Source organism: Exophiala xenobiotica (genome assembly GCF_000835505.1).
Source record: "Exophiala xenobiotica strain CBS 118157 unplaced genomic scaffold supercont1.3, whole genome shotgun sequence".
NCBI classification, from domain to species: Eukaryota; Fungi; Ascomycota; class Eurotiomycetes; order Chaetothyriales; family Herpotrichiellaceae; genus Exophiala; species Exophiala xenobiotica.
Genome location: NW_013562492.1, coordinates 2,552,941 through 2,566,182, shown reverse-complemented (window position 1 = coordinate 2,566,182; position 13,242 = coordinate 2,552,941). Strand labels below are relative to the sequence as shown.

Sequence of the window (13,242 nt, the reverse complement as noted above, 5' to 3'; positions counted from 1 at the left end):
GAGGAAAAGAGAGGCCCAGCCGATACCTCGTTGTGATACATGTCGACAACCAATGTCGTCAATCAGGGATTTTTGCCGACTTTCTTGCCGTCGCCTGTGCCATGAACCGTATCCTGCCGCGCCGCAGCTCGGACCACAATTTCTCTGTGTCTCGAAATAACAAAGTGCTTTTGTCGCCATAGCTGGGATAGGGAATTGTGGAAATACATGGAGGGAAATCGAAATCAAAGGTCTTGAATGCCGAAACCCCCACAACGGAAGAAAGACGTGCTCAAGGCAGCCCTTTGCTGTCAGCTTACCGGCTGGCGTAGCGGTCTTCACGGTTGTAGTCTCGACCACCAGCATACTCACGAGGAGCTGCTTCTTCACGTGCAGGAGGAGGGTAACCGCGATCGTCACTGCGGTCATAGTAGCCACGTCGTTCGCCGCCAGAAGCGCTGCCACCACCGCCGCCACCACGTCCGCCGTAGGTATCGTCACGTCTGCTCTCGTAGCGATCGATATTGCGGCCGCCATAGCTGTCGTCTCTATCACGTCTGCCGCCGCCGCCGCCGCCACCACCACCACCATAGCCACGGCGCTCGTAATCTTCACCGTAGCCGCGACGCTCATAGTCGTCATAGCGAGAACCGCCACGATAGTCGTCACGACGGGGTGGGTAACCTCCTCGTCGGTCGTCGTAGCGCTCACGGTAGCCACCACCTCGTGGTGGGCCACGTCCGAATGTCCCTCCTTTCTCGGTTAGCAATGACTCTACAAACTCGATGGGTGACGTACCACGTTTGGGTGGGCCGAAGTATTTGCCTGGTGTGGGGCTACGAGGCCGCGCGCGTCGAGCCTTCTCGATGCTGAGAGTGCGGCCTTCGATAACCTCACCCTGCAAGCCTTCCTTGGCAGCCTCAGCCTGATCGGTTGTGACCATCTTGACGAATCCAAACCCACGAGACTCTTTAGTGTGAGGGTCAAGCATGATAGAGCAGTTCTCGACCTCGCCGTATTTCTCGAAGAGGCGAGAAACATCACTTTCGGTTAGACGAGGGTGAATTCCGGTGACGAAGAGGTTGGAGCCAGTGTTCTGTGCGCCTTCTTCGTCGATATCTTTCATTCGGGTGTCGGAAGGAGGTGGTGGCCTAGACTCATGTCAGAAGAAGAGTGATTTGTAGAAATTGTAGGATGCTTACACTCTGTCACGACCATTGGGAGATCGGCTGCGGTTGCGATCATCTCGATCACCACGTGGTGAAGCTGATCGGTCGCGACGCTCATATCCACGATCGTCTAGAAAAGAAGTGTTAGGGCGCGAGCTCATGGCTAATATGGTGAGGGGGTTGTTTACCTTCATAACGAGCAGCTGAGTCCTCGAAGTCTGCCATTGTTGATGGTGACGAAAGCGTGGATCAAGGGGCTGTAAGATTGGAGGCAGTACGACTCTGGTCCTGGCTCACGGCAAATAGCGCGAACGATAGACGGTCGAAGGAGCTTTCAGTGGGATGAGAGCTTCCAGGATACCAGATCTCAGCCGAAAGTGAGATGGCTAGGAATGATGATTGTTTGTGAATGAGGCTGCGAGGTGTTGATGAATGCAAGGCGAAAATTAGAAGGACACGCGCACTAAAGGAAGGCTAGCGCCATTCCGGAACCGGCGAACTATTGTTCCGGCGAATCCGGCCAGATTCACTTCTCGCTAAGCCCTGCTGCATTACAGATTACAGATACATACTGGGGTAAACGCCAGACTATAAATCGCATGGGTCTGGATCAGAGTAGTCAATGTGCATCTGCTCAGATGGATTTCACGGAGCCCGGTTTGGGTACATGCACCCAGTCCTGCATTGGTCGGATATCATGCTTACTCAAAAATAGGTATATGACTAGAATACACAATCATACAAATAGTCCAACCGTCGAAGCATCATCTGCGAAGCCGGAAAGACCTAGTCCCCCATTCAGAGGCCCGACCGCGTCTCCCGCCTCTTCGAGACATCTTCTTCTTGATACTCGAATCGGCAATACTGGGATCAAGGTCTTTTCCAATTGAGGCTTCGTCACCATCATCAGCCAGGTCATCTTGGGGACCCAGACCCAGGAGCTCATCTTCGTCCATCTCGCTCAATTCCTCGCTCATCTCCCGTAGGACTTCTGGACCTGTCCATCTTTCCTCAAACACAGTGAGGCCGTCGGGGTCAAATTGCGCCACATACCAAGGGATGCCGCCTTCAGTTGGAAGACCCTGTGAATGGCCTTCGAGGCTCATTGGCGGAGTTGGCGGCTCAACCTGCTGTACTTGCACGGGCGGCATTTCTTCAGTGTTGTTCTGCTCATGCTTGAAGCCATTAGTGGATGCCGGTGGTGTCTCGACCGAGGCCGCTCCAGCTTCCAAATGGAGGGTTTCATGTTTGAAAGGCTCTGCCAAGCACCGGCTGGTCTCAGTTGTGTCGAGTTCCGGCACCATTTCAATCGTGTGAGCTGTCGCATCGACCATAACAACATCACCATCATCCGGGCTTGCAATGCCGGTTTCGTGCTTGGTCTCCACAGAGTCAAGGATCGGCATGTCCATTGATCCAGCCAGCGAGCCCCGCCTTGAAAGGAGAGCTTCATCCATTTCTCGTATCTGCTGTGCATACGGCCGTCCATTCATTTCAGCCTCTTTCCTTGCAGCGTCTTCAATCATGGGCTCAATGGCCTTCACAATTCGCCGTGTCAAGGTCCGTCGTTCACGTTCCTCATATTCCATATCTTCGGCCCTGCCACTGACAAGCGCGATCAGTTCGGAGATGGTCGCTGAACTATTGCCAAACTGAGAGTTGATCACTTGTAGGACGTCGTGGGAGAAAGTTGCCACCGATGTGTGCTCCCTTCTCGAGACCCGGGCGCGGAGTTCCAGTAGCTCACTTCGGAAGAGCCCACGATCCAGCCTAGAACCTTGTCAGCGTGCCCTCTACCTTTCACGACGGTACAAACTTACTTGAGCGCTTTATCGACAATTGGCTCCAGCAGATGAGGTATGGGAAAGTAGACCGTGTCGACAACATCCTTCAGCAAGGCCGCTTCTTGCAGTTTGAATGCTTCTCGTTGCTTGATCAAGTCACAAATCTGCACAATCCGCTCCATGTCTTTGGCAAGCTTCTCCGCGAACTCGATTCGACGGTCTAGCCTGGCTCTTCCAGCCGCTCCTTGTGCTTTATAATCGCGGCGAGTAACTTCGAACGAACTGAAAGTATCCATCTGCAGTTGCAGTCGCTTCAGCAAAGCAGCGCCTCTACGGGCCTCGCGCTTCAGCGTCCAGTATTTGCAGATTTCAGAGACATATTCCTTCTTTCTTTGCACTGTAAATCTAATCAGGGATTCTTCAATTGACTTGAGAATGACCTCTGGAATAACAGGGGCTCCTGAAGGAAGTCGCCAGATCGTTTTCTGCTTTTGGCCTCTCTTGTTTGTCAAGGTGACCTTCAGAGGGCCTTTGTCAGTGCTAGGCACGTCATGCACCTCGTTTATTGCCAAGGCCGATGAGCGACTGTCGGCCCATATCTGGCCTCGGAAGTGGTCCTTGAAGTATTTTTGAGCTTCCTCGAATGATTTGTCAGTGTGGTGTTCAAGCTTCCAGTCAGTGGGCGAATGCTTGTGGCAGAATGCTCGGAGTTGCGACGATTCCATGAGGGTGTTCTGTCCACCTCCTGTCTTCATCCGCACATACAACCCTGCTTGACGAGCGCACGTCAGGTGGAAGGGCTCATAACAGCGGCCATCGCTGCATTGGATGCATGCACCCATCTCCTGCTTGCATATGTAGCATAGAAGCTTCCATCTACTCGGGGGAACCTTTTCAACGTCCGTAATGGGTTCCATGAGAGATGGATTGCCAATGGAAACCTCCGGTATCCAGGTTGCACAGAAAAGATGTGCCCATTTTGAATTGTTAGTCTGTTTGAACGCCCCTCCCTCGTTCGGACAGAAAATGCAGCTTGGGCGAGAATTTCCCACCAGCTGGCATTTCCGACAGAGCCATTGCCCCTCTGGGATGTATGGGACGCCATAACATTCCTGGTGCACCGCCAAATCGCAACCATCACAGAAAACAATGGCATTGGCGTTTTCGCAGTCGCCATCGTCGCATATGGCACACTTGCTATCAGGCTCCTCTCCTGCAGGCTCGCCGTTAACAGCTGCAGCGCTGCTTGACCGCGGTCGCTGTGTCTGAGGCGCCTTAGGATTTGGCTTGGGTATTCTTTTCTCTAGGGCATGCCATTCTTTCTCGATTTTTGTCATGGTGATTTCGAAAATCGCAGGCTTGATGGTCTGGACCCCGTCTTTTGCTCGCCCTCTGTTGAATGCCTCGAGCCACTTGACGTCCTGCTCGTCCATATCATACTCCACACGACCCACTCCGCTGCTCCCAATGGCCGAATTTTCCCCATTCGTGATCAGATCAGGACTTAAGTCCAGATCTTCCTCCGCAGAGCCTTCCATTTGCCGAATGAGTGTCCGCTCAGGCCGTAAGAATACCTCGCTCTCTTGATATCCGACATTGGCCATCGACTTGTCAACAAAGTCAACCTGCGCGATGTCTTTCTGCTCGTAGGACAAGAAGGGGTCAAGTTCTCGATATGAAGGCCTCGGTAGTGTGAGTCGTTCCCGAGGGTTGGGACCAGGAAGCGGCACGAATTTGGGCTCTTCCGGCGTCAGGAGGGCATTTACCATTGAGTTCTGCGTGCGATAAGGTCTCCCCGGCCTTCGTTTTGGTGGTGTCTGCATACCAGCATTGATGGTATCGCCTGCTTCCGAGCCTGAACCACCAACAGCAGCATCCATTAATTTGGTTCTTATGAGTCCGTCCACCTCTTCAGAAGTTATGATGGCAAAATCGGCTTCAAGATCTAGATCAGCATGAAATTCCTCCCACCCCCGCTCTTCTCGAGGTTTGTAGCCATCTCCGTGTGCCACGGCTGCAGATGCTGCCGCTGCTGTGCTGTATCGCGGACGAGTACCGCCACGGGTCCTACTCCTGGCCGAATACCTAGGTGTATCTGCCATTGTCTGTCTTTGATCTCGGCTAGGTCTGGGGCGCGTTTGGGGGACCATGTAGTCGTCGTTTGCGCGGGATAGTTTCGTACTGGAGGGGCTGCTCTCGTTATCGACATGTCTTCCCCCACCTCCACGTCCGCCAGGAACCCATTTCGGGGTTGTCTGCATCCTGCGAGAGGTTCGAATGCGTTTGGAGGGGGGTTCCTCGTCCTGGAAATCTGCGTACTCGTCGCGATCGTAATCCTCAAAAAGATTAGGAGCCTTCGTAATTTCTCTGCGGGGTCGGCCCCTGGGCTGTCCGCTTCTCAAGGGTGCCATAGTGTCAGTGCTGCGCGAAAATCGACGCGCTTGGTGGTTGAGCCCCTCGACTAGAATGCGCAGTTGAGCCTGGGGTCGGGTTCTTGTATGAAAAGTTCCATTAAGCCTGATGAAAGCGAAGGTAGAAACACCACGGCTTCGATTTATATGCAAGAATAGCGGATTAAAGTGGTGGTAGAGCGTTGACAAGAGTCAACGTTGCCGTTGTATCTGCAGGACGTCCCTTCAAGACGTACTCTCGACTCGGAGAGGCAAGCGCGATCTCGGTCTTGGCAGAGAAACCGAAGCGACGAGGCGACCATCTGCACCGACTCCAAGGCTCACGTGGCGCTAACCCAAATGATGCCGCTTTAAAACCCACCCGCTCGCAACTCATCCCTACCTAGGTACACAACCATCTCTCTCGCACAGTCGACTAGGAGGGCCGTACAAGAACCCTAGCTGGAATGCAGGTGAGAGATAAGAATTTGCATGTTACGCAGAATTTTATTCACTTGACTGCTCTTGCAATTTCCTTGCATGCTTGATAATGTCCTGATTCTGGAACACCTTTTGCTCACTCCCTCGTACCGCCAGGTCAATCATCGTGGCTCCAAGCTCATCGATTCTGACAGATATGGAGTCCCCGAAGACACACCTCTGGAGGATACCTTTGTCCTTGGGCACCACCCCTCCCGGTTTGACGACGTAAACTGTAAATCCACTGTGGGAGCCGTCTGCTGCGGATTCTAGGACTCGCGCCTCTGTGGCACCTCTAACACGACGTCCATGAGCAAAGAACCACAAGGACCGTTCTTTCTGGCCCTCCTTTGGAGGCGGTTCCGTAAAGGCTCCACCCAGCTGGACATATCGAAAGGTCGATCCGGGAGGCCGCGTCTTGATAGTGTTAATAAATGTGAGAGGATAATCTATATCGACTCTCTTATCGCCAGTGTATGTACCCAAGCACCAAATGGCGGCATCAGCTGTTTTCACCTCATTGATGGTATGTTCGTCGTATGAGGTAAAGTCTTTCACGATGATCACTTTGGCTTTGGGATGCTCGGCCAACGGTCCGGGTTCGCGACGGGTAAGGATGAGGACAGAAGTAATGGACGGGTGATTCAGGCATTGGGTCAGCACTTCCTTCCCAATGTACCCTGTACCGCCAGATAGAACAACTTTCATGTTGGGTTGAAATAGATGGCAACAAGCTGACAGTCCTTGCTAAAGTGACCTGATGCGTGACAACGGAAACGAGGAATGATGAGACTGATGAGTTCAAGGTCGAAATCTAAGGTACTTGTAGGGTTAGAGATGCTACTGACCGGACGCGACGTTGACGGCTGCCTACCTAGTAGATACCTGGTAAAGGTGGACGCAGTGCCGAATCCCGGGCCGCGTGGCACCCAGCCTGGTCGGAATTCAGCACTCATTCGAAACGCACATTGATAGTCGCCGCTTTACGCCTACAATTCTCAAAATGCCTTGTGGGATGTAGGGGCCTCGAGAGGCCCTGTTATTACTGGTTTTCTTCGCCTACTGCGTCTCCCCCTGTGATCACCGTGCAGCGAAAATCGGTTACTGCTTGTCCTTTTGACGAGAGTTGATCACACCACTAACTGTGATTTACCGCGATCCCCGTACCGGCAAGGCTACTCGTAAGTGTTTCGTGGAGGCACTTGCTTCCACAAGCAGTATCGGTAGACGATCTCAGTGGTGCAGATGTCTTCATATCCCAACAATCTCTCAAAATCTGAAATTGGCGCCACCTGCCGAGAAGCATATGCGATCAGGCGTACGGACAAGTTTCAAAATAGCTTGTGCTCGAGATCTTTGATGGCATCCGGCAGATCGAATATGCGCCCCGCCCGAACGTCGTCCTTGGTCAACCCGTTCAGCACGATACGCGAATAGGCGTCGCAATCAGTTGCGTAGTAGGGAATGAATGGGTCCCAGATTCCAATCTTGCGCCAGGCTGGGACATTTACGAGAGTCAGCCAGTCGTAAGTAAAGTACTTGATGGCCCATTTGTCGCCGTTCGGGATGTCCACATTGAGGGCGGAGATGCGAAGGTCGGTCAGGATCTCGAGCACGCGGGTATAAAATGATTTGTAGGGCTTTGCGTCCTCGTCACTAAGGATAGCGACATCCATATGAGACCAGAAGAAGTAGCGCCAGCCGTGCGCCATGCTAACCCGCAAGTAAAAGTTCATGAGCTGCGCGAAGGACAGAAGCGTCGGGGTCTGCAGGATCGAGACACCATACCGCAGGCGGAAAAGTTCATAGTCCAGGAAGAACGGGTTTTTGGAGGTGAGGAGGCCCAAAGAGTTTGCGTCCATCGTGCCGCTGTTGTCTACAACGATGATGTCCTCACGAGGCCAGCCCGCCGCTATGTAGCTCAGGACGGTTTGCTGCAGCATGGCAGTGTTGCGGGTAAACGCAATGAACAGAGGCGTTCGAGGTCGCTTTGAGATGGATGGCGGAAGATTATATGGTGCAACACCAGGTTGGAATGGAGTTTCAGTCCGGGGTGGAGGGAACCATAGCTTTGTTGCGTCCTCGTCCGGGCCAAGAAGTAAGGAAGAGTTGATGGAGGCTGTTGCGACAGAGAAGTAGAGTCTTGCTGAGTGTCTAGGCGGGGTGTCTGATCGCGAGAAAGAAAATGTAGTATCGTCAGGATACCAAATATCGCGAGCAGCACGGAGAACCAGCGCTTAGGGAGACGCCAGCCTGACCCCGTACACGGTTGGTTTGGATGACTTGCTGAAGACGAGTCTTCACGACTCCACAAGGGAAAATACATCGAAGTCATACTTGATTATATCTTGCAAATGTTCTCGGGTTGCCCATCGGCGCGGTGGGCGTCTGTACATTCGGAATAATCTGGATAGATTGAGGCAACGTTGGGAGTCGAAAGCGCCCTCGGCGTTCCCGCAGCCAATCAGGCTGAAAAGGAGTTCAAGTTGCGGGTGAGCGATCAACCCGGCTCATGCGGGCCGTGGGTGAGCACAGGGCGGCATTACCATCTTTCCCTAACGGGGTAAGCCGCGAGTAGATTTACTATACCTAGACCTTGGCACCGGCGCTGCGTCTCCGCCTGCATGCTAAAGTCGTCGTGAATTGCGCAGTTACGATCCGCATCATTTCTGCCGCACTCTTTCACAGATGAACAACGCTGACGAGTAAGTCCTCCCTCTCATGCTCCTTCATACGCCATAGCAACATTCTGTCCACATCTGTTATCAGAAATATTCGAAATAATTTCCGTGCTTACAATATGCCATCGTCTAGGAATCGTGGCGGTCGCAAAGGACCGGAACCCCGAGGTGCTAACCAGCAACGTCAGTCTGGAGGCTCTCGAGATGGGACACCTGGCCCTTCGCAGAGTAGAAGAGGTGGGAAGGCAGGCTCGTCTATGAACAGAAATACCGACGCTACCCAGAACGGTTCTTCTTGCCAGACCATGATTTCGCCGCCCAACGACCATGTTCCCATGACTGGGTACAACGCAGACGCTGTGGAGGCGATGCTGAAGCAAGGCTGCGAAGCTAGAGCACCATTGTACAGATCAGAGGTCAAGTCGCAGAGTACCAAAACAGAGAGTCCATGGGGTGTAAAGCGTGAGTAGGATGCCATTGTTTTAGGATGAACGAGACTGACTCGCGGTCAAAGCGGGAGCCATGGCCAGTGGCAAGGACTTCTGGATTGATCTGCGAAAGCAAGTTGCAGCTTTGCAACAGTCTGGTGGCACTAGTCGAGGCGGCTGATCCTTCTTGGTGGTCGGGAAAGACTCGACTCTCTTCAGCGGCATTTATGGGGGGCGTTTGCCTGGTTCTACAAGATACCCACGGGGACGGCGCATTTTCAGCATGCAGGTGGCTTAACTTGGACAATTTCTTGTGACGACGAACTTGGCGGTCCACTGCCTTGGAAGTACATATGTTGCGGCTCATGTTCACGGTTCCAGCCCATCTTGAGTCCATCAGGACATTGGAGGGACTTGTACAATTCGTTATCTCTTGAGTTTGTTATTACATTGGCATCTTGTGTTCAATCAGACCTCTACCTTTAGGCTGTTGTGAGACACTCACTGATTTTGTAGTGCTTGACTCTTTTCCCCTGTTGTCTTTTCTCCAGTTAGTACCAAAGCCCTACGAAAGGCGACGATCGATTCAGCTCCAGGCGGTTCAAGAAAATAAGCGAGCGGAGGTCTCGCGCAGGCAAGGAGAAAGACCTGGCTTCTGTCGAAACGACAGATCTTGTAGTAATTGTTTGCTCAGACCAGACTATCTCCTGTCACAATACTTTCTGATTGACTTTGAGTCGATAGCGACGCACTCATCCCTATCATGGGTATCTGCATGCTATTTAATACTTCGTAACGCCCTCCTCACTCTCCTCCCCAGTCCCCATGATCTGTTGGCCATACGGCATTTTTCAAAGGACCAGTGTCACTTTCCGGATAATATGATAGAAGCTTTATGCGACCATGGTGCTTGCAGTGGCGCTCTCGTACTTCCAGTTGGGTTGCAGAACACCGACAGTCTTGTAGTATCTGCTGAGACGGTGGATTCTGGACTCGATGAGAATAAGGCGGAATTTGGAGTCCTTGTCCTTTCGGTTGCGCTCGAGGTGCTTGCGGACAGCGACGGCCTGGCGGAAGAAGTCAGCGGCCTAGTTCGGCTCATCCCAAGGTGTTACGCATACCTTCTTGATCAACATGTAGAGGTCTTCTGGAACTTCTGGGGCGAGACCTGTGTCACTCTGTCAGTCTTATGGACCAATGCAGAGGCTCTGCTGTCACATCTCCCATAGAGAGATGGATATAGGACAATTGGAGCAAACGCTCATCTTCTAATTCTTTTTCAAGGTGGAGCGGATTGAGGCCTGCGCATACCATTTGACTTGAGGATTCTCAGGATCTTGTTACCTGCGACACAATAGTCAGCAAGTTGTCAACAGAACACAATGCCTACATCATCCTTACCAGTAACGACTTTGACTTGGGCAACGCCATGGCTGTCTCGGAGGACGACACCAATTTGAGAAGGAGTCGCACCCTTTCTGGCGAGTTTGCAGATGTTCTCGACGACGGTCTCTGGTGTGCTCTTGAACCAGGTAGGCACAGATCGCGAGTATGGGATGGCCGAGGCGCTGATGCCCTTTCCTTTGCTGTGAAGACGGCCCATGGTTGCGGTAGTCGGTGGTCGGTTGTCGAGAAATCTGGTGTTCTTGTCTGATTCTCCGCAAGAAAAAGTGCGGCTTCGAGATTCGTGCCGAGCGCCAAGCCCACCAGTCTTGGCAGGTAGCGCGAGTCCGAGCCGGCGAGCGAACTTATTTTCTGAATGTGACTTCTTCTCATTAAAGAACTTTCATACAACCACCACATTCATGAAGCAGGGTGTCTGCTCCTACAGCAATACTACAGCCAGTGTGACGATGCACTCGTGCCTAAGGTACTGATGTTTCGAGCATACTACAAAATTCGCGATCCGTGGGCCCGTCGCCTATTTTGATATCAGTGTCGGTACGTGAGCAGATTTCTTCTTTATGTTCTCCCACATCTCTCTCTCTCTCATATGATGACATACAACACTTAATATACAATATTTCTGGTACCTCTTATGTCAGAAGGGATTGGCTGCAAAGCTGGTTTCTTCGATGATCTAAATGGACTTCTGAATTTCCGTCCTCAACCGCAGTCTACAAACATCTGTCCGGAGCACATCGCTAACTTTTGACAGATAGGGTGTTGTAAGTAGCAAGGGCTTTAGGCTGCGAAGTGAAGCGAAGAAAAAGCAAGGAAATGGTGGAATCGTTCCTGGATTATTTCTGGAAGCCATAGTTCTTTAAGTCTGCACCTATGTCGACCTTCTTTCACAGAAATGTCGAAACCGTAGTCGTACCTGTTCGTCCACCCATGGGTATCAACTTTGACTCTTTTATACAAATCCTTCTCGCGGCCCACCAAACGCCTCCGCTATGCATGCATTCAAAATCACATTTTCCTTCTTCATGATGTGCCACCCATTTCGGTATCTCCATCTCTGGGAACTTCTTCTGCCTTGGTCTCGGCAGTCTCCGACACGCCGTTGGTCACAGGCGCATCGGGTGTCGATGCCATCGGCTGCTCAGGCTCTAGAGGAGCTGTAGAAGTAGCCGCACTCGCCTGAGGTTCTTCATTTACTGTGCTTTCTAGCTGCTGCTGCTGAGCAGGCTCTTCTGGTGGCGCAACATCTGACGGAGCTGAAGCAGGCGCTGGCGGAGGCTGCTGCGCCGCTTGCTCTGAGGGCTTTGGATTCTCGAACTTGTAAAGGAAGTGATCGCGGATGTTCGTTCGGTCAGGATTCCCTTCGTACAGAATTGATTGATGGATCAGACATTCTCCCAGCCATTGCAGCGGAAATTCAGCTCTGTTAAGACATGAGAGATTAGCGCCAGGCCTTTACGGTCGCCTCGGTGCGAAATAATCAGATTGACTCATATTTCCACATACTCTGCACCCAGGCTTTCAGTAATAGCCTGCTTCAGGAACGGCGCAACTCGGGCATTCAGATAGTCTCTCAGTGGCACTTGTTGCCTGTTGTTTTGAGCATTGACGACCACAGAGGGTGCATGAGGAGCAGACTGCGACATTTCCTCAGTTTCAGGTAGATGAATTTCTCAGCGCATCCTGTCGAGGAGAGAAGTGAGTGTATTAACATACAGTGTTTACTCTGGGATTGGGCACTTCAGCGGGAAAGTTTGCCGGTGATTCCACGTGACCGTTATAGATCCACGGCGACGAGATGCTTTGTGTCAGTCTTATCGAAACAGTTTCTGGAAAGGCGAGCAATATCCTCTCATCTCCGACGATGAGTAGTAGGACTTCATCACTAACGAGGCTGACGCTCCAGGAGCAAATCCTTCCTTTGTAGTGGTATTATATTGAGCATTCACGGACCTTCCAGCCTGACGATAGTGTAAGGACAACAGAGAACATTCTCGCAAATGCATTTGAGGATGTAATCACCAGCCATGTGGCTGTCCTCTCGTCACTTGTGTGAGGTCTCATCAGATCACGACGTTTTGAGACAGCCAGCTGGGTTTGCTCCTTCCCTGAGCCTCCGGACTCTGACTGCACCGGCTGTTGTTCGACATCACATATCTTCATGGGTCTGGGTGGTCTGGCTTCTCCGTTCGTCTCTCGTCTTGCTCCAATGAGTGTATCCTCCAGCAGCGACAGGCTCGTGATTATTCTTCTGTTCACCATCCCCGTCCCCGCTAACATTTTTCACCACTATTTGCCAGCGTGGCATTTCCTGAAGTCTCCTTGTCCTTGAACACTTACAGAAGATGCCATCTTTCCCTCTTGCTCGTTCAAGCAGCTGTGCTTGTCTAGTCACGATATCAGGGGCGATTCTCTCTCATGCAAGGACCTCTGGTCAAAGGGGCCAGGACATTCTGATGGACTCAGGGGCGCCGGCTCCTCTATAAGAGACTGCGACAATGAGCCCACAAAACGACGCCACGTGTCAAGATGAGACTGGTGGCGAGGTGTGGACTTGACTTTCGTGAAAGCAGATCTCGGAAAAGGCGACTGGTTCAGCTCGAGAGGCGGCTGTTAGACATTCGGCACCTGACTGCGACAAGATGCGGTATTGCGGTCAGTGAGCAGACTTAGCGCGTCTATAAGGTCGTGTCAATGATTGCTAGAGTGAAGCGAATACTTTTTAGCTTCCGCTCTTGAAGATGTGAAGGCCGTGTAGGGCGCAACGTGGTCCTGCACGACTGCCCGATATCGTCATCGGGATGCGCTGGCGCGCATTGGCATAGCCGAAAACCCACGGCAAGGAGCGGTCAGAGCGTGGTGGTGTCTATATAAACTGGATGGCTGGCCATGTCTTAATCGATGCTTTGGTCGGAAGAAGGGTGGAG

The 13,242-nt window shown here is 52.2% G+C and overlaps 8 protein-coding genes across 8 annotated transcripts; 1 reads left to right on the top strand and 7 right to left on the bottom strand.

Annotated features, from left to right (window-relative positions):
- Positions 1-295: 295 nt before the first annotated feature.
- Positions 296-1,309, bottom strand: PV05_05162 (uncharacterized protein; the record flags this gene model as incomplete). The annotated part of the gene is made up of 3 exons (XM_013461633.1): positions 296-732; positions 778-1,130; positions 1,182-1,309. The coding sequence occupies 3 exons, from the start codon at positions 1,307-1,309 to the stop codon at positions 296-298; spliced, it is 918 nt and encodes a 305-aa protein (XP_013317087.1).
- A 518-nt stretch (positions 1,310-1,827) lies between these two features.
- On the bottom strand, positions 1,828-5,550 carry PV05_05161 (uncharacterized protein). The gene is made up of 2 exons (XM_013461632.1): positions 2,969-5,550; positions 1,828-2,918 (listed from the first exon to the last, which is right to left on the bottom strand). Exons 1-2 carry the CDS (start codon positions 5,341-5,343, stop codon positions 1,913-1,915), a joined length of 3,381 nt encoding a protein of 1,126 aa, XP_013317086.1. The 5' UTR covers positions 5,344-5,550; the 3' UTR covers positions 1,828-1,912.
- A 279-nt stretch (positions 5,551-5,829) lies between these two features.
- On the bottom strand, positions 5,830-6,660 carry PV05_05160 (uncharacterized protein; the record flags this gene model as incomplete). Its single annotated transcript, XM_013461631.1, has 1 exon — positions 5,830-6,660. Exon 1 carries the CDS (start codon positions 6,508-6,510, stop codon positions 5,830-5,832), a length of 681 nt encoding a protein of 226 aa, XP_013317085.1. The 5' UTR covers positions 6,511-6,660.
- Positions 6,661-6,814: 154 nt separating this feature from the next.
- On the bottom strand, positions 6,815-7,971 carry PV05_05159 (uncharacterized protein). The gene has a single exon (XM_013461630.1). It carries the CDS (start codon positions 7,743-7,745, stop codon positions 7,134-7,136), a length of 612 nt encoding a protein of 203 aa, XP_013317084.1. The 5' UTR covers positions 7,746-7,971; the 3' UTR covers positions 6,815-7,133.
- Positions 7,972-8,438: 467 nt separating this feature from the next.
- PV05_05158 (uncharacterized protein) lies at positions 8,439-9,532 on the top strand. The gene is made up of 3 exons (XM_013461629.1): positions 8,439-8,507; positions 8,617-8,945; positions 8,998-9,532. Exons 1-3 carry the CDS (start codon positions 8,491-8,493, stop codon positions 9,090-9,092), a joined length of 441 nt encoding a protein of 146 aa, XP_013317083.1. The 5' UTR covers positions 8,439-8,490; the 3' UTR covers positions 9,093-9,532.
- On the bottom strand, positions 9,507-10,551 carry PV05_05157 (40S ribosomal protein S13). The gene is made up of 4 exons (XM_013461628.1): positions 10,313-10,551; positions 10,223-10,255; positions 10,033-10,079; positions 9,507-9,978 (listed from the first exon to the last, which is right to left on the bottom strand). Exons 1-4 carry the CDS (start codon positions 10,512-10,514, stop codon positions 9,805-9,807), a joined length of 456 nt encoding a protein of 151 aa, XP_013317082.1. The 5' UTR covers positions 10,515-10,551; the 3' UTR covers positions 9,507-9,804.
- A 581-nt stretch (positions 10,552-11,132) lies between these two features.
- On the bottom strand, positions 11,133-12,199 carry PV05_05156 (uncharacterized protein). Its single transcript, XM_013461627.1, has 2 exons — positions 11,822-12,199; positions 11,133-11,738 (listed from the first exon to the last, which is right to left on the bottom strand). Exons 1-2 carry the CDS (start codon positions 11,959-11,961, stop codon positions 11,339-11,341), a joined length of 540 nt encoding a protein of 179 aa, XP_013317081.1. The 5' UTR covers positions 11,962-12,199; the 3' UTR covers positions 11,133-11,338.
- PV05_05155 (uncharacterized protein) lies at positions 12,191-13,235 on the bottom strand. The gene has a single exon (XM_013461626.1). The coding sequence runs from the start codon at positions 12,593-12,595 to the stop codon at positions 12,248-12,250; it is 348 nt and encodes a 115-aa protein (XP_013317080.1). The 5' UTR covers positions 12,596-13,235; the 3' UTR covers positions 12,191-12,247.
- Between the last annotated feature and the right edge of the window lie 7 nt (positions 13,236-13,242).